The sequence below is a fragment of the Oryctolagus cuniculus genome, chromosome 7 (assembly GCF_964237555.1).
Source record: "Oryctolagus cuniculus chromosome 7, mOryCun1.1, whole genome shotgun sequence".
NCBI lineage: Eukaryota > Metazoa > Chordata > Mammalia > Lagomorpha > Leporidae > Oryctolagus > Oryctolagus cuniculus.
Window position 1 is genome coordinate 86,023,292 of NC_091438.1, and position 19,912 is coordinate 86,043,203.

Here is a 19,912-nt window from a genome sequence, read left to right on the forward strand (position 1 = left end):
ATTTTTTTTTTCTAATTTCTCTTTCTTATTTTACACATGATTAATTGGCTGAGAATTTGAGGAAAATTCTCTTGCATATATTAAAGACATTTTTGTTGGTTGAAATCCTTAAAGCTTCTGGGATTGAGGCTTTCCAGATAGTTGAGGTTCTGATACTCTGAATGCTGAATGACTGTATTTTCATATTGTATTTATTTTATATTCTTGGATAACCAAAACTTTAATCCTAAACATTTGATACTAAGAGAAAACTGAGACATTTTTTCTTTTTTTAAATTTACTAAATCTGAAGTAATGGTTATTTTGTTTCTGTCTTTTTTTTTTTCTTGGTAAGGAAAGAGGCTTATTTAAGAAATAGGATAATTTCTTTAAAAATGGAGTATTCTTCCTTTGTTGATATGTAATTAATAAAATCAACCAAGGACCCATTTTATGAATTCAGTAAAGAAAATTTATGAATACCAGTGTCCAGATAGTACATTGTGTAGACAAAAGTAGATTTTTGTCTTGGTATAACCTTGTCTTAGAAATAAAAATTGGGATACGTGCATATGATTTGAAGAGATTAGAGACTGTGCTTTGGGTTGACTGTTTGCTATAAGACTTGATTCTTAGTTTTGGAAATTTGGAGCATATGTAGGATATGGACAGCAATAATTCAGTGAATTCTGACTTTATAGTGTTCTTTTCTAAAACTGACAGCTTCCATAATTTATAAATTGAGTATTTCTTGATTCTATTCTCGGTACTATTCTACTTCATTTAGGCTGTTTTTCACAAGAATTTAGAGCTGTTTTCCCTTTCAGTAAAAATCCAATGTAATGATTTAAGATTTATCTGAGAAGTATCATTGGAATTGAAATAAATTACATGCAAGGTCCATGTGACTCAAGATAAGACATTATTGGTTTGGGAATTGGCCAGTAATGGTGTTGGCTCATGTTTGTCCCACATTAGCTCATTTCAAAGTAAATTTGAAACATAATTAGTTGTTCAGTGGGCCTAAAAAAGAGAAGCTAACAAAATGAGTCACTGTTTAATGTGTTTTTTAAAATATTTATTTATTTATGTGAGAGGTAGAATTATAGAGAGAGGGAAAGACAGAGAGAAAGGTCTTCCATCCATTGGTTTACTCCCCAAATGGCCACAACAGCTGAAACTGGACTGATCTGAAGCCAGGAGCCAGGCGCTTCTTCCCGGTCTCCCACGCGGGTGCAGGGCCCAAGTACTTGGGTCATCTTCTGCTGCTTTCCCAGGCCATAGCAAAGAACTGGATCAGAAGTGGAGCAGCTGGGACTCGAACTGGTACCCATATGGGATGCCGGCATTGCAGGTGGTGGCTTTACCTGCTACGCCACAGCGCCAGGCCCTTAATGTGTTTTTAGTGGTTGATTTATCTGGAGCACAGAGTGATAGGCTGTAGATAAACCAAGGTTTTTTCAGTGAAGTATAAAATCTAAGGAACAAAGTTTATTCTTAATATTTTATGGAGCTTATTTATTAAACATAACAAGAGAATTTAGAAAAGACAGGATATTTATTACTAAAAAAAAATCTAAGGAGGAAATTCATTTGAGTGTGTCTGCCCATTGTAACATAGGTTTCATGTTGTGCCAAGCAGTCTATCTAGGTTCAGTATCTGAAAGTTCATTTGGCCATACCTTTTTCTGATTTTAATCCTCTCTTAATCATTTTATCAAAGAAAAATTCATTAGAAATCAGCCAGAAATTATCTTTAAAACTTTAATATTTTTATTTATTTAAACATATTAAGATACATTCTCCTACCATCTATTTTATATTAATATGTACTCTGATCTCTGACATATTAACTTCCAGATGATTCTGTTTACCTGGATTGAGCTTAGCTGTCTAAACCGTAAAACACTAAGATGCCAAACATTGAGGAATAGTCATAAGTTAAGCAACTCAAATATCTTGAGATTGTGAGAGCCATTTGATCTGAGCAATATGTGTAGAGTGTGACTAAAATAGATGATAAAGTCAGGAAACTAAGGTAATGGATTTTAAAAATTAACTCACAGCTCTAAATTCAAGAAATGTCAGTGATTCAACATTCAAATCTACCTGTTCTGATGTGACTTTATTATCTGCAAGTTTTATCTGTGAAAGAATGAGTCTCATGGTTGGATACATGCATTTTCAACATGGTGGTTTAAGTGAATTGATCTGTTTTGCTGGATGCCTATAGAGGAGAGGTCGTTCTCACAAAGGACAGAATCTCACTTGAAGAATGAATTTGTTTATTATATCACTCTTCCTAGCCCTGCAGTTGCTATTAGGAAGATGATATCCATCAATTCAACTGTCATATAGTGAGTGTTTACTGTATGCTAGGTATTTTGGTAAGGCATTTGGAACACAACAATGCATAAGAGGTCATCCCTACCCTCAAGAATGTTAGTCTAAAGGAGAAGACAGAAACAGAAACAGCTAATTGTGGTATGTGAGAAGGAGCACCTAACTTCTGGGGAAATGAGAGTGAACTTCCTGGAGAGGTGACTTGTCAGCCAAGGAAAGGTTGGAAGAGAGCAGTCTATTAGCAAAAACTAGGAGATAGAAAACTAAAAGGGATCTTCAGAAAATTCTTGAAAAAGGCATATAATGAGAAAACTACCCATGGATTTCTAACTTTTTTCCTCCAAAGTAAGCATGAACTTTTTATAACATGTCTAAGCAGGATCTGTTTTGAGGCTCAAATAATAACACATGTTGAGGAGCCAGCACTGTGGCACAGTGGGTTAAAGCCCTGGCCTGCAGTGCCAGCATCCCATATGGGTGCTGGTTTGAGTCCCAGCTGCTCCACTTCTGATCCAGCTCTCTGCTATGGCCTGGGAAAGCAGTAGAAGATGACCCAAGTCCTTGGGCCCTGCACCCATGTGGGAGACCCGGAAGAAGCTCCTGGCTCCTGGCTTTGAATCGGCTTGGCTCCAGCTGTTGTGGCCATTTGGGGAGTGAATCAGTGGATGATAGACCTTTCTCTCTGTCTCTACCTCTCTCTGTAACTCTGTCTTTCAAATAAATAAAATAAATCTTTAAAACACACAGGCACACACACACACACACACACATGTTGAAAAAAAGCCCTTATCAGAATGTGAATTCTGCTAAAATTGAAGAACAAACATTAAATTTATGGCTTTGGTAGAAGAATGTTGAAATCACTGATGCATTGCAAAAAGTTTATGGAGAAAATTTCCCAAAGAAAACAGCAGTGTAGAAATAAATAACCCTTTTTAAGATGGGACTAGGCATTGCTGAATATAAAGCCTATGGTGGCAGACTATCCACATCAATTTGCAAATAAAATAAAATATTATTCATGCCATAATTGAAGAGGAAGTGTTAACAGCAGAAACAATAGCAGATGCCACAGGCATCTTGATTGGTTCAGTTTAACAGTTCCGACTGAAAAATTAAAGTGGAGCTAACTTTCTGCTTTATAGGTTCCAAGTCTGTTACACTCGGGTCCATACACGAGAGCAGAGCTTTCACTGGAAGTGTTACATGAGTAGGGTCATTATACTGAAACGTTTCTTTAAAGAAGTGTAACAGGAGATGAAACATGGCTTTTCTAAGGGTGATCCTGAAGACAAAACACTGTCAAAACAGTGGCCACCAAGACGCAGAAGTGGTCCAGTCAAAGCAAAAGCAGACTGCGAGAGCAAAGGTCATAGTGACAGGTTTTTTGGAATTTTCAAGGCATTATGCTTGTTGACTTTCTGGAGGACCAAAGGCTGATAACATCTTATCAGGAGAGAGTTTTGAGAAAGTTAGTGGAAGCTTTAGTAGAAGAGTTATCTGGGAAAGTTTCACTGTAGAGTCCTCTATTGCGACAGTGCTCCTGCTTATTCCTCTCATCAAAGGCAATTTCGTGAGAATTTCAATGAGATCGTTAGGCATACACATTCCTGTCTTAATTTGGCTCCTTTGGGCTTTTATTTCCTAATTTAAAAAAATCTGTAGAGGGCTCACTCGTTTTCCCTTAGTTAATAATTGTCAAGTCACATGGTTAAATTCCCAGGACCTTCATCATTGGTTACAAAAGTATCTTGAGCTTGATGGAGCTTATGTTGAGAAATAAAGATTTTGTTTGTTTGAAGACAGTGCCCATCCTTAGTTTCACTCCCCAAATGCCCCCAGTGGCCAGGGACCTGAAGTTAGCGGTGAGGTCTCCCATGTGGTTGCCAGGAACCCCACTACTTGCGCCATCGTCGCTGCCTCCCAGGACTTGCATTAGCAGAAAGCAGGAATCAGGAGCTGGAGCTGGGAGTTGACCCCAAGCACTCTGATGGGGAATGTCAGTGTCCTAACCAACACCTTAACTACCTTAACCACAATGACAAATTCCATTTTCCTTGAAGGGAACCTAAATGAGTTTGTGGGAAAATGGAATTGTTTATTTATTTAGTTTTTTAAATACACTTATCCCCTATTTTTAAGATTTATTTATTTGAGAGATAGAGTTACAGACAGAGAGAGTCTTCCATCCACTGGTTCACTCCCCAGATGGCCAGAGCCAAGACTAGAAGAGCAGCCAGGACTAGAACTGGTGTCCATATGGGATGCTGCCACTGCAGGCAGAGGCTTTAGCCCACTACACCACAGTGCTGGCCCAAGATAAGTTTATTTTGGTGTAAAGATTTTTGAAATCTTCCTATAGTTATTTTTCTTTTTTTTTAAGAATCATTTTATTTATTTGAAAGAGTTACAGAGAGAGGTAAAGCCAGAGAGAAAGAGAGGTCTTTCATTCTCCTGGTTCACTCCCCAAATAACTGCAATGGCCAGAGCTGAGCTGAACCAAAGCCAGGAGCCAGGAGCTTCTTCCGGTCTCCCATGTGGGTGCAGGGTCCCAAGGAGTTAGCCATCTTTTGCTGCTTTCTCAGGCCATAGCAGAGAGCTGGATTGGAAGAGGAGCAACTGGAACTCGAATTGGCAACCTTGGTGCTGCAGGCTGGGGGCTTTAACCCCCTGTGCCACAGTGCCGGCCCCTAGTTATTTTTCATAATATGCATTTTTTCTTTGAACTCCTTGGAGACCACTTATATGATGTGCAGCACTTACTAACGAGGAAAGCACCAAACGGATGAGAGTGATGAGAGAGAGCTTTGAATGCTCTCTCAAACTGGAACCTAGAACTGACAGTGAGGCTCATTTGGAAATAGCAGAATTAGAACATGGTAATTTCCATTTTCTTTCTCATATTTTTTCATGAGGTTAGTTGAATGAGTTTCCATGTAGTAGGTGATATGAAAGTGTTTTTATATTGATATATACAAGTAGGTCTAGAAGGACTGAAAGAATGGGAAAGAGATGGTGATGTACCTTAAGTACTCTTTGAAGTGAGTATAATTCTATGATTTTTTTAATATGCTTATAATTTAATAAATTACTTTTTAATTATCTACTTATGGTGCTAGAAAATGAAAGCTAAAAGGTTGGTTTCTTTTCTTCAAATCAGATCTGGTAATTGTAATTCTTAGAAAAATTCTTAGAAAAAGAAATTACTTTCTCAAATAAAACCATAGAAAGCACTGAACTTTGTTTTTGCAAAGAATTTTTACTATGTTTAACATGGCAAAGTACACATTAGTGATAATGATACTTATTTTGGTCCTTACCTATTCCATTTTATGCCTAGGCTTTCAAAGTGATTTTTTTCCAAAGTGCAGATTTGATCATTTCACTCCTGCTTAAAAATTTTCCATCATTTAAAAAAAACATTTTTAGAATCAGATTCAAATGCTTCAGTATGAGCTATAAGGCTTTTCATGATTTGACCCCTCCAAAATTTTTCAGACTCATTTCCATCTTCATAAACTGTATCTGTCATGGTTTTTCATCATATGTGTAATCTGTGTACTTGCTCATGCTACTGAATGGGTGAAATGCTCTGTATTTCCAAGATTACCCCTGTCCTTCAGAACATCACAACTCATGTTGGTAGAATCTCTTCTTGAAATGCTGGTTTATTCTCATTCCCTCCCCCATACCCAGGCTGAGATAATAAAATATAAGGCTGTCATCGAGCTCCATGTCTCAGTCCCTAGTCCCAGGCACAGAGGATGTGCTCCATCCATGCTTACAGGTGGAGAGCCTGACTGTATCAAAATCAGTGACTATAGGAAAAGCCTCAACATTCCCTTAAACTCTATGGAGATTTTTAATAATAAATAAGTGATTAGATATATTTCTAGAAAAACTTTACATACACTCTTTGGAAAAATGAAGATATATTGAATGCAGAGGTGGGGGTGTCACATTTATCAAGATGATTCTTTTTGCTTTTAAACTATTCCGTATGATTAGATAAAGTTTGTGTATGCTGTGTGGTTTTAGTTTTTTTTTTTTTTAAGATTTATTTATTTTAATTGAAAGTTACAGAGAGGCGGGGGAGGGGGGGGAGAGAGAGAGAGAGAGGGAGAGGTTTTCCATCTGCTGGTTCGCTCCCCAAATAGCCGTGATGGCCCAAGCTGGGCTGTTCCAAAGCCAGAAACCAGGAGCTTCTTCCAAGTCTCCCACGCAGGTGTAGGAGCCCAAGCGCTTGGGCCATCTTCTACTGCTTTCCCAGGCCATAGCAGAGAGCTGGATTGGAAGAGGAGAGCTGGGACTCAAACTGGCTCCCATATGGGATGCCAGCACTGCAGGCGGCGGCTTTACCCGCTATGCCACAGCGCCTGCCCCCTTGCTGTGTGGTTTTAGAATGGTTTTGATATTAAGGGTTAGGATACTTGTATTATTTTAGATTGGGAGAGAAACTGGTAATTGCTAATTATTGTCAAGATGAAAGAAGTAATAAAAGCACCATTTGTCCTTTTGACCACAATGCAAATAAAATAGTGCTTTAGTTACGGCAAATAACAGTTGCGACAAAGATCAAATAATATAAAAGTTATGTGTGAATATCTGCAAGATAAATTTTGTGACTGAGAATTTACAAAATACAGCTACTTCAGAGCAGCCTCTGAGATGAAGAAACTGTTCCAGTGATTTGAATGTTGTGATTTTTTTTCCTGAAGTATGATGCTTGCATCCTATCATGGGAATGAGTTGTAGTGCCTAAATCAAAGTGAAAAGGGATGGTTTTGTAGTATCTTGTCGTTACAGAGTAGCTTAAGAGACATAGCCAGAACTAATGCTCCCTTTACCTGTAAGGTAGTCTCTCTCCATCCCTTGCAGTTACCACTTCCTAGTAGTGTAATCATTTTGAGATTCATCTATATTTTTACAAGTGTCCACAGTCCTTTTTGTTACTTAGTAGTCTTCCACTGTTCTGATATACTGTTACTGGAGTATCAGTTCATCTATTGGTAGGCATTTCTGTTGTTTTCACTTTGAACCTATTACAAATAATGTGTTATGAACATTCATGTACAACTTGTATGAGTTGGCATATGCTTTCATTTCTCTTACTTGAACTACTATAAGGCTACTGCAAAAAGTTCATGAACAAATTCATGTTATTAATAAACTATGTGTGATTTCAAAAAATTCTTACACCTGGGTTCTAGTCCCAGTTGGGGCACCAGATTCTGTCCCGGTTGCTCCTCTTCCAGTCCGGCTCTCTGCTGTAGCCCAGGAGTGCAATGGAGGATGGCCCATGTGCTTGGACCCTGCACCTGCATGGGAGACCAGGAGAAAGCACCTGGCTCCTGGCTTCGGATCGGCACAGCGCGCCGGCCGTAGCAGCCATTTGGGGGGTGAATCAACGGAAGGAAGACTTATCTCTGTCTCTCTCTCACTGTCTAACTCTGCCTGTCAAAAAACAAACAAACAAACAAAAAAAAACAACAAAAACCAAAAAACAACGTTGGCACCACGGCTCAGTAAGCTAATCCTCCGCCTGCGGTGCCGGCACCCTGGGTCCTAGTCCCAGTTGGGGCGTCGGATTCTGTCCCGGTTGCCCCTCTTCCAGGCCAGCTCTCTGCTGTGGCCCGGGAGTGCAGTGGAGGATGGCCCAGGTCCTTGGGCCCTGCATCCGCATGGGAGACCAGGAGAAGCACCTGGCTCCTGGCTTCAGATCAGCGCGGTGTGCCGGCCATGGCAGCCATTGGAGGGTGAACCAACGGTAAAGGAAGACCTTTCTCTCTGTCTCTCTCTTTCACTGTCCACTCTGCCTGTCAAAAACAAAAACAAACAAACAAACAAAAAAAAACAAAAAACAAATGAAAAAAAGGCAGAGCAATAAAGAGAAAGACAGGGTTCACTTCCAAATGTCCACAACAGCCAGATCTAGGTCAGGAACTCTAAAACCAGTAGCCAGGAACTCTATTTGGGTCTCCCACATGGGTGGCAGGGCCCAAGTACTTGGGCCATCTTCTGCTGCTTCCATAGGCACATTTCAAGGGAGCTGGATCCAAAGTAGAGGAACCAGGACTTCAACCAGCATTCTGATATGGGATGCCAGTGTCACAGATGATGGCTTATTCCAGTTTGCCAAAATGCCAGCCCCTCATCAATACTTTGTTAAAATTTCTTTTCATTCATAAATGAAATTTTATTAATTATATTGAAAATCAGTGCACAGATTTCATTTTTACACAATTCTTAGCATGTGTATCAAAAATCTAAAAAAGCTTTGTATTGTGATTCTTTATTAAAGTCATTCCAGTGATTTTCTTTTTTTAAAAAAATTCATTTATTTATTTTGAAAGAGTTATGGGACTGTTATTGTGGCATAGTAGATTGAGGCTCTGCTTAAAGTGCTGGCATCCCAAGTGGGCACCAGTTTGAGTCCCAGCTGCTCGACTTCTAGTCCATCTCCCTGCTGGTGGCCTGGGAAAAGAAGTGGAGGATGGCGCAAGTACTTGGGACCTTGCACTCATGTGGGAGATCCAGAGCCTGGCTCCTGGCTTCAGATCGACCCAGCTCCAGCCACTGTGACCATTTGGGGAAGTGAACCAGTGGATGGAAGATCTCTCTCCCTCTCTCTGTGTCTCTCCCTCTTTCTGTGTGTAACTCGGCCTGTCAAATAAATAACTCTTAAAAAAAAAAGAAAGAAAGAAAAAGAAAGAGTTACAAAGAGGCACAAAAAGAAAGATCTTCCATCTGCTGGTTCATACTCCAGGTGGCTGCAGTGGTTAGTGCTAGGCCAGGCTGAAGCCAGGAGCCAGGAGCTTCCTCTGTGTCTCCCACATGGGTGGGAAGGGTCCAGACAGTTGGGTCTTCTGGTGACTTTCCTAGGCCACTTGCAGGGAGCTGGAGTGGAAGTGGAGCAGCTGGAACATGAACTGGAATCTGTGTAGGATTCTGGTGGTACAGAAGCCTATGCTGCACTAGCAGCTCTCTTTAGTGACTGTATCTTCAAATTTGGAACCAAATTGTCCTTAGGAGAATACCAAGTATTAATATCTTCAAATATTGATGAACTGTTACAAATACCCAACAAATCACAATTTTGTTATATATATATATATATATATACACACACATATATATAAACATACTCAAAATTTCAATCTTTCAGAGCACTTTAACAAACTTAGGGGTAGACCTTTGGTGCAGCCTTCAGGATGCTGCTTGGGATGCCTGTATCCCATATTGAAGAGCCTGAGTTTGAGTTTCAGCTCCACTTCTCTTCAGCTTCTTGCACAGGTGCTTCCTGGGAGGCAGCAGGTGATGCCTTAAGTACTTGGATCCCTGCTACCTACATGGGAGACCCAGATTGAGTGAGCTCCTGGCTTTGACTTGGCGCAGTGCTGCTGTAGAAGGTATTTGGGGAGTGAACCAGCAGAAGGAAGATCTCTCTGTGTCAGTTTCTTTATCTCTTTGCCTTTGTCTCTCCGCTTTTCAAATAAAGTGAAAATAATAAAAAAAAAAAAAGCAAACTTATTAGGAAGACTGGAGTACCACAGTCAAAGATATTACATACTATATACAATTTTAACAGGCCAACAGACTGGATTTTCTTTAGGAATAATTCTGCTGAACAACAAATGGGAGTAGAATTGAAAATGTTCAAGACATTAAATACACAACTGTGACTCCAAATTGCCATTTAGAACATTTTGTACTGAAAGATATAAAAAACACCAACTATCTATGGAATGTTACAGTGATGCCCAAGACAGTGAAAGCATTCCATAATTCAGTATCCCACTATTTTCTAATTGTAGGAAACACATACACACACACACACAAACAAAATAGCAGGTGATTTCACCTCTTAAAAAATAATTTGCACTTAAATGGGATGAGGTGGTATTCCTTCTTAAACATATTTCTAGAGCACTTAAAAATGTACAATTGCAAAATAACTGGTAAAAATATTCTGGAAACAGAGCCCACTGATGAAACACGGTACATAATGTGTTCACCAGGCTTGGCTTCTTTCCCTCGTCCTTCCACTGAGGCTGAATTCCTCCTCTAGTTTCTCTGTGTTCCACAGGGAAATCTATTTTAGTGTTTTAATTGGCCACTTGCCTGCTTTCTCTTTGCTCTCCTTCTCCTTTTTCCCCTTACTTCTTTGTCTATAGACTTTCCTGCTGCTCTGGGGCACTGTTTCCACTTTGGTAGGGGCAGGAGTAGCTGAGAGCCTTGCTGATCTCTTCAGCTCTTACCAGCTGAGCTGACCCTTGTCTTTGGCATCCTGGAGGCAAAGAGGGTGTGCACCAGATGCCTTAGGCCGCCGTGCCCCAAGAGCCTTTGCGAAGCTGGTCTGCTTGGCCAATGCTGCTCTTCATGCTGCCTGAGCCCTGGGAGCCGCTACCCTTGGTACTTTTTATGTTGATGTTGTTGCTTGCAGCAATACTAAACTTGCTTTTTAGTTTTAGCAGCTTTTAAAAAAATACTATAGCATTTTTAAAATAAACTATTATGTCATCTGTGAATAAAAGTAGCTTTTATGTCTTCCTTTCTTATCTGAATGTATTTTATTTCTTTTTTTATTCCTAATTGTACTCATAGGAATCTCTAGTACATGTTGAATAAAAGTGGCAAGAGCAGGATCTTGTACTGGATTTTAGGAGAAAAATCATTATCTTCTACCATTAGTATGATTCAACTTTGTTTTCTGTAGATTCTGTTTATCAGGTTAAGGAAATTCCTTGCTGGTTCTGACAGAGACTTTTTTTGAAGGAATGTTACATTTTGATTTAATCCATGAGTGGGTCTTACAGATTTTGTCTAATACTTTCTGTATTCTCTTGAGAACATCCTCTTTCTTCATTTTTAGTGAGTTAATTTAATGGTTACATTGAATTTTAAATGTTAAGCTAACTTGCATTTTTTTAAAGATTTATTTTATTTATTTGAAAGACAGTTACAGAGAAAGGTAGAGCGAGAGAGGTCTTCCATTCGCTGGTTCACTCCCCAATTGGCTGCAATGGCCACAGTTGAGATGATCTGAAGCCAGGAGTCAGGAGCTTCTTCTGGGTCTCCCATGCGGGTGCAGGGGCCCAAGGTCTTGGGCCATCTTCTACTGCTTTCCCAGGCTATACCAGAGAGCTGGATTGGAAGAGGAGCAGCGAGGATTCGAACTGGCGCCCATATGGAATGCCGGCACTGCAGGCCAGGGCTTTAACCTGCTGTGCCACAGGCCTGGGTAACTTGCATTTTTAAGATTAAACCCCCACTTGACCATGTCTTTGTATGTTGAATTTGATTTGCTGAAGTTGTGTTAAGAATTTTTACATCTGTGTTCATCAGGGATATTGATGTGTTTCTTTTGTAATGTTTCTGTCTGGTTTTATTATCAGAGTAATTTTGCTCCCTAGAATGAGTTGGCAAGTTTGTCTTCATGTGGTAATTCAGTAACTTTTTGAAAAAGGACCATGCAGTTTTCTGAAGTGGCTGGATCTTTTTACATTCCCATCAGCAGTGTGTGAGAGTTTCAGTCTCATCCTCCTCACTAGCACTTGGCTATTGTCCATCTTTCCGATTACTGCTATCCTAGTGAGTGTGAAGTGGTATACTATTATGGTTTTGATTTGAATTTCTGTACTAGCTAATGGTGTTAGATTTCTTGACATGCACCTATTGGTCATGCATATATTTTCTTCAGAGAAATATCTATTCAGGACCTTTACCCCTTTTTAAATTGGGTTACTTTTTTTTTTTTTTTATTGAGTGTGAGTTCTTTATTCTGTACAAGTCCCTATCTGTATATGATTTGCAAATATGATTTATCCCGTTCTGTGGATTATTTTGACTGTTGCCTGGTAATTGTTTATGGGATGTCAGATGTGAATTTTATCCTCTTGGGTGCTGGATATTTTTGTATTCCTATAAATATTGTTGAGCTGTGTGTGTTCTGGTCTGCAGCTAAGTTACTTACAAAGAACTTTCAATATTGCTTTTAAACTTTGTTAGGCAGAATGATAGCAACTTTTATGTAGGTATCCTCTTTTTTCTATGTATTTCTTTGCTTCACAACTGAAGAAAAACACTTAAATGCACTTTTATTAGTTTTCATGACTGCTGTAATAAAGCACCATACACTAAGTGGCTATAACAATGGACACTAATTTTCTCACACTTTTGGAGGCTAGAAGTCCAAAATCAAAGTGTTAGCAGAGCTCTGCGCCCTCTGATACCTATAGGAGAATATGTCTTTTTTTCTTTCTTAATTTCTGATGATTTGCCTCATGTCTACCCCAGTGGCCTTTGGCATATTTTTGTAGATGCATAATTTTAATTCTTCATCTTCACATGGTGTTTTGTTTCTTCATATCATCTCCCCTTTGTGTGTTTGTCTCTCTCTGTGTCTTCCTTTGACAGAAAATTTTTGATTTATTTTCATTTGATTTGCAAGGCAGAAAGGGGCAGAGAAAGAGAGGAAGGGAAGCAAGGAGGGAAGGGGGGAGCAGAGAGAGAGAGAGAAAGAGAGAGAGAGAGAAGTTATCTTCTGCTAGTTCACTCCAATGCCACAACAACCAAAGCTTGCTAGCTAGGCCAAAAGCCAGGAGCCTGGAACTACATCCAGGTCTTCTACAAGGGTTGTAGGGATCCATGTTCTAGGGTTATTATTAGCTGCTTCCCAAGATGTGTATTAGTAGGAAGCTGGATTAGAAGTAAAGCAGCTGCCTTGCGGCGCCAGCACACCGGGTTCTAGTCCCAGTCGGGGTGCCGGATTCTGTCCCAGTTGCCCCTCTTCCAGGCCAGCTCTCTGCTGTGGCCCGGGAGTGCAGTGGAGGATGGCCCAAGTGCTTGGGCCCTGCACCCCATGGGAGACCAGGAGAAGTACCTGGCTCCTGCCATCGGATCAGCGCAGTGTGCCGGCCACAGCGCACCGGCCGCGGCGGCCATTGGAGGGTGAACCAATGGCAAAAGAAGACCTTTCTCTCTGTCTCTCTCTCTCACTGTCCACTCTGCTTTTCAAAAAAAAAAAAAAAAAAAAAAAAAAAAAAAAAAAAAGTAAAGCAGCCAAGACTTGAGACAGGCACACCAATATGGGATGTGGGCATCAACTCAGTGTCCTGACTATGCCACAGCAACCTGTTGCTGTGCCAAATGCCTGCTCCCCACCTTTGTGGTTTTTGTTTTTAAGATTTATTTATTTATTTGAAAGGCAGATTTACAGAGAGAGAAAGAGAGGGAAAGACAGAGAGAGAAGTCTTCCATTGCTGGTTTCACTCCCCAAATGGCCGCAATGGCCAGAGCTGGGCCAATCCAAAGCCAGGAACCAGGAGCTTCCTCCAGATCTCCCATGTGGGTGCAGGGGTCCAGCACTTGGGCTATCTTCTGCTGCTTACCCCGGCACATTAGCAAGAAGCTGGATCGGAAGAGGAGCAGTGGGGACTCGAACCAATGTTCATTTGGGTTGCTGGTGCAGCAGACGGAGCCTTAATCTACCATTGCTGCTCCAGTGCCTACTCCTCACCTTTGTCTAAAGAAAGATCTTATTGGAATAGGGTTCACCTCACCAACCTCACTTAATATAAATACTCTGTTCCAAATAAGTCCCATTCTGAAAGTAGTAGGGGTTCAGACTTCCATGTATCATTTTAGGAAGATACAATTCACCCCAAAACAACACTGTACCCAAATTCCATGAATTACAAAATTTTCTCATGTTAGCTGCTTAGAAAAAGAACTATTGCCTTCCCTTTGTAAGCTCCTAGAACTGTTCTCTCTAATCTAATTCCTTCCCCAGCCTGGGTGGTTGCCACACCTGCGTTTGCCAATCAGTACTTTCTGCTTTGGCGTCCTTGGACTTCTATCTACCTCTCAACTTAGCTGGACTGTTGAGCTTTTCTTGGTTTCCATTTCCTCACTGAAACCTAGAAGTCTCTCAAGACAGCAAGCTGGGGCAGGTGTTGGCACATCCTCTTTGGTTCCCATCTCTCTGAGATCCCTATCCTTCTTTGCTTGATGTCCAGATATTTTTGTCTGTTTTCAGATATTGCAAGTAGATAGGTAAAAATCTAGTCCCTACTCCTCCATCATGCCTAAAAGCCCTAGTCTGCTTTGCTAGTCTATATCTGGGTTGCTGATCACTCTGTGTATGTGTGTGTGTTGTGTGTGTGTGTGTGAGAGAGAGAGAGAGAGAAAGAGAGAGAGAAAGAGAGAGAAATCATACAAGATTGTATCTTGGTACCAGTATAAATCAATAGACTTCAAAGTTAACTAGGCTCTAAATGGTGCCTCTAAGTAATTCTGTAATTCTGTATTTTCTTAGCAGCTATCTCTGTCTTATTCAAATATCTTCTTTTCTCCAACCTCATGTTGCCTGTGTCACTCTTAGCAGACTACATTGCCTCCCTACCACACAGAGAAATAGCAGCCATCAGTTGGCTTGGCTCATGTCTGCCCAGGTGGAAGGCATGCACCGTGTCCACTTTCCTTTCTGTCATTGTGTAGAACTGATCTTCCTCACATCTTGGACTAATTCCTTCATGTGTTCTCAGGCATATCCTCTTTCCTCTTTGGGGACTTTGCTCAATAGATTGCACCCCCTTTCTCTGCTTTACATTAGCATTTAAATGTTCAAGTGTCTCCCATCTTTAAAGAAAAATCCCCACTTTGATTCAGCTTCTCCCCGTCCTTGCTTCTCTATGGTTATCACCTTCTCTCAAAGCCAGATTTCCTAACAGGTTGTCTATATTTCTCTTTCTTTATTTCTTTAATGCCCATTCACTTCCTAACCAACTGCAACCTAAATTCAGTGTCCTTTATTCCCTTGAAACTAAGGTTACAGGTTTTGTTTTCTGTTGAACATTTTTTGGTCCTTATCTTACATCCTCCAAGGATATTGTTTTGTATAGCTGGTTACTAATATCCACTGCTTTAGAATTGCAGAGGAATGTGTTAAGCATGTAGGGACACAAGCTGGGGCCCCTGGAGATGATGATTTAGTACAGCTGGCACAGGGCTTCATAATCCATTTTTTAATGTTCCTTGATTTTGTGCAGCTGGTTTTGAGAAATACTGTTCCCTACAGTTTTTATCTAACCTGACTGTTGGTAATCATTTGACACCATACAATCTTTCTTGAGACCTACTTTCCTTGACATCCTTGGCAATATATTTGTCTTGCTCCTCCCACCCTCATCCCTGCCTCTTCTCACCACTCCAGCTTCTTTCACCTTCAGCCTTAGTCACCTTTGGAAGATCTTCCCTGACAATTGGAAAGTTGATGTAATTCAGGGTTCATTTTTAGGCCTCCTCTCCTCACTCCATCTGCCTTCCCTGATAGACTCAGTCATTTCCAAGTTTCCAACTGTTGTCTTTTTTTCGTTAAAGATGTATTTATTTTAAAGGCAGAATAATGGGGGTAAGGAAAGGAGAGAAAGAGAGATTCCATCTACTGGTTCACTCTCCAAGTGCCCACAATAGCTAGGTCTGGACAGGGCTGAAGCCAGGAGCCAGGAACTCCATCCAGGTCTCCCGTGTGGGTTGCAGGCTCCCAGGTATTTGGTTCATCATCCACTGCCTCTCAGGATGCATTACTAGGAAGCTGGATTAGAAGCAACAGTGCTGGGACTTTGTCTGATATGGGACGTGAGCATCCCAAGCAGTGGCTTAACCCACTGTGCCTCAACACCTGCCACCTCTAGTTGTTATCTTTTTTTTTTTTTTTTTTAAGATTTATTTATTTATTTAAAAGGCAGAATTACAGAGAGAGAAACAGACAGAGAGAGAAATCTTCCATCTGCTGGTTCACTCTCCAAATGGCTGTAATGACTAGAGCTGGGCCAGGCCAAAGCCAGAAGTCAGGAGCTTCTTCTGGGTCTCCCAAGTGGTGTAGGGGCCCAAGGACTTGAGCCATCTTCTGCTGCATTAGCAGGGAGCTGGATCTGAAGTGGAGCAGCTGGGACTTGAACTTGCACTCGTATGGGATACTGGCACTGCAGACTGCAGCTTACCCTGCGATGCCACAGTGCTGGCCCCCCCAAGTTGTCATCTTTAAATTGGTCATTATTTGATCTGTGTCTCTATGCAGCTATTTCTTGGGCCTCAGATTTTTCTCTCTAGCAGGCTTGAATGTACCATGGATACTTTAAGTTCTGTATGTTCAAAATGAAATTATTTTCTCTACCTGCTAAAACATAGTTTCTATCTTTTGTTCTTTATTTCAAGTCTTGTCACTAGTATCTCCCCACATACTCAAGTCCAAACCCAGGAAAGGAACAATCTTACTCCTACTTTTTCCTCAAAATTAAAAATGCATATTTGATTTAGTGGTCTTGCTTTGAGGATTTATCCTGCAGACATACCTACATTCCTATAGTGTGATGAAGGTTATTCATTGTGGCATGTGTAAGCATAATAAAATATTGTAAACAACCTAAGTATAGCTATCTATAAGGGGTTGAATAGATGAAAGTAGATATCCATACGCTGGAATACTATGATGTGGTTGTAAAAATGATTGTGGAAGCTCTCTGTGTACTAAGAGGATCTCAAGGATATGAAGTTAAATGAAAAAACAAGAAACAGAACAGGACACATGCTATCTTTTATGTTATAAAGAGAGTAGAAAAATATATATCATTTATATTTATATAAACAAATACTAGAAGAATATATAAAAATGAATGAATAATTCACGTTACTATTGAGTTTTTTAAATTATCAAATGAGATGTTTCCTCTATGATCATGCTTATGTTCAAAGTAAGCTTTCAGCCAAACTGAGAGCAAGTTCTGAGTCAACAAGGTGGATATTTAGATTTTTTTTGGTGTCAGAAATATCTCCTACTTTCTCTTGTGGTCACATTGCAGCCCATTGTTAATATCTTATCTAACTTGCTTGTCTGTAACCAGCACCACGCTTTCTTGTTTCCTCTATGATAGATTCTCTCTTAGCTCAAAACCTGTTATGGTGTTTGGAATTCCTTCCCTCACATTTTAATCATAAGTCTGTGTTTCCCATTCTTTGCTTATGGTTTTATTTGTGTGGTTTTAGCATTGATTGTTTTTTCTCCAGTATGATAGTAGAACATTAGAAATTACTCAACCATCCAGTGTATCTGTTAAGACACATCTCTATGGGCAGGTGCTATGGCGCAGTGGATTAAAGCCCTGGTTTGAAGCACCAGCATCCCATACGGGTGCTGGTTCTAGTCCCAGCTGCTCTTCTTCAGATCCAGCTCTCTGCTGTGGCCTGGGAAAGCAGTAGAAGATGGCACCCGTGTTGGGGACAGGGAGGACGCTCCTGGCTTTGGATCAGCACAGCTCCAGCCAATTGGGGAGTGAACCAGTGGAATGAAGACCTCTCTCTCTTTCTCTGTCTCTCCTCTCTCTGACTTTCAAATAAAATAAATAAATAATTTTTAAAAAGCTGGTATTTCACTATAACACTTTTTTATTGCTGCTTTTGTTGTTCTAAGAATATTTAAAGTTGGCTATAATATTGTTTTTTTAAAACATCACCATAGTTCTTTTTTTTCACTCTGAAGACCAATCACTGATTGCTTCTGATTTATTTGTTTTCTAAAGGTGTTCTTAAGGATTACCTTAGAGAACTTCCTTCTCCTCTGATAACAAAGCAGCTTTATGAGGCTGTATTAGAGGCAATGGCAAAAAGTCCTTTGAAAATGTCATCAAATGGTTGTGAGAATGACCCAAGTGACTCCAAGTCCACTGTTGACCTGCTGGATCATCTGCCAGATGTTGAGAAGGTAAGCAGAATCAGTACACATCGTTCCTGGAAACCAGTTATTGGAGCTACAAATAGTTCTTTAGGTATTTGACATTTGTGGTACTCCTGAGTTTAAGTTCTGCCTCTGTTGCTTTTAACCCATTATTTCCCATTGTCTTACATATTTTAGGACATCTGTAAAGACTTAAATCAAGCAATAAATATACCACTTATGGTAATTTTGAAAGGAATACAGTACCATTGAAATATTTGCAGAATTGGAAACTTGGTACTTAATAAGTTAAAAGTCTCAGCCTAAATCTAGAAATCCTTCTCAAGCAGAATAAATCTTCTATGTATAAGGTTTTAGCTTAGGCATGAATATGTGCTATAAATTTTTAAAGTATATTGTTACCTTTTTAAAATATTATGTCTTTTATAGAAAAGTAGAACAGTGTAGAAAATATTAAATTGCATTTATCAGTATCCCAAGACAACTACAATTGATATTTTGATGTGTTTCCTTCCAGTATTTTTCAGACATGGTATACATGGCTTAGCCTAAAGACTTAAGCAACACTCCCCCCTTCAAGTTTTTCTTCCTTACCCCTTCTCCAAAATTTAAATTTTAGGAACAGCATCATCAGGAGTGTCTGCAGGAGGAACAGAAGGGTGGCTAGGCCTACAGAACCAGCCTTAGCCTGACTTTAGCTGTTGTCCTTTAGAACAAAAGGGTATAAGGTAAAAGGACAGCTGGGCTTTTGCAGATGAGGTCAACATTGCCTACCTTTCTTGTCACATGTGGGCAGAAAATACAAGCACGAGTGGGTGGAAATGTAAAGCCCAGTGAATTTATTTACTAGTTTACTACTGCTGGTGGCCTGGGAAAAGCAGTGGAAGATGGCCCACGTGTTTGGACCCCTGCCACCCACATGGGAGACTCGGAGGAAGCTCCTGGCTCCTGGCTTCAGCTTGGCCCAGCCCTGGCAGCTGCCATTTGGGGAGTGAACTAGCAGATGGAAGCTCTCTCTCTCTCTCTCTCTCCGTCTCTCTCTGTAATTCTGACCTTCCAAATAAATAACTAAATCTTAAAAAAAAAAAAAAAAGAAAATTTAAAATTGATAGAAGAAAGAAATCATTGTCTAGGCCAAAATAACAGTAATAAAAATGATAACAAATTTTTATTAAATAGTATGTGATCAACAGTGTAATAAGGTGTTTTTTTTTTTTTTTTAAAGATTTATTTATTTATTTGAAAGGCAGAGTTACAGAGAGGCAGAAGAAGAGAGAGAAGTCTTCCACCTGCTGGTTCACGTCCCAAATAGCAGAAACGGCCAGAGCTGGGACAGTCCAAAGCCAGGAGCCAGGCCACCAGCTGGGAGCTAGATCATAAGTAGAGCAGTCAGGACATGAACCGGTGCCCATATGGCCCCTGATTTTAAATTTTCAAAACAAACATTGTGAGGCAGTAATACAATGAATTCCTATATACCCTTCACCCCATTTTCCCTATTAATATTGCACATTAGTATATTTGTCACAATTAATGAACCACATCCTGCTAATAATGTCATTTTGATTTTTTCTTTCATTCTTTTTTCTTCCTTATTTTTCAGCTTTTAAAATTATAGTCATTAATTGGCACTCATTTCTTCCATATAACTGCCGAAGAAGAAATCACACACTGATTTTGTTAAATGATTGATCATATGCCATTAGTTCAGAAAATGTTATTCCTTTCCAGCTATTCTTAATTCTAAATAATCATTCTACTTGTTGAGTCAATTGCCCTTATTAGTTTCTGTAAGGATTAGTAACATTTTTTATTTATGTTTTTAAGAAATTTTTTTTATTTATGTTTTTAAGAAAG

General features: G+C 39.9%; 1 protein-coding gene across 3 annotated transcripts in view; it reads left to right on the forward strand.

The window, feature by feature from the left end:
• Positions 1-19,912, forward strand: part of SYDE2 (synapse defective Rho GTPase homolog 2) — a 63,619-nt gene that overhangs the window by 27,359 nt on the left and 16,348 nt on the right. For all 3 annotated transcript variants that reach the window (XM_051856301.2, XM_070078145.1, XM_051856300.2), the window contains exon 5: positions 17,901-18,082. In XM_051856301.2, the coding sequence (XP_051712261.2) occupies positions 17,901-18,082 (182 nt within the window). The remainder of the gene's footprint in view (positions 1-17,900; positions 18,083-19,912) is intronic.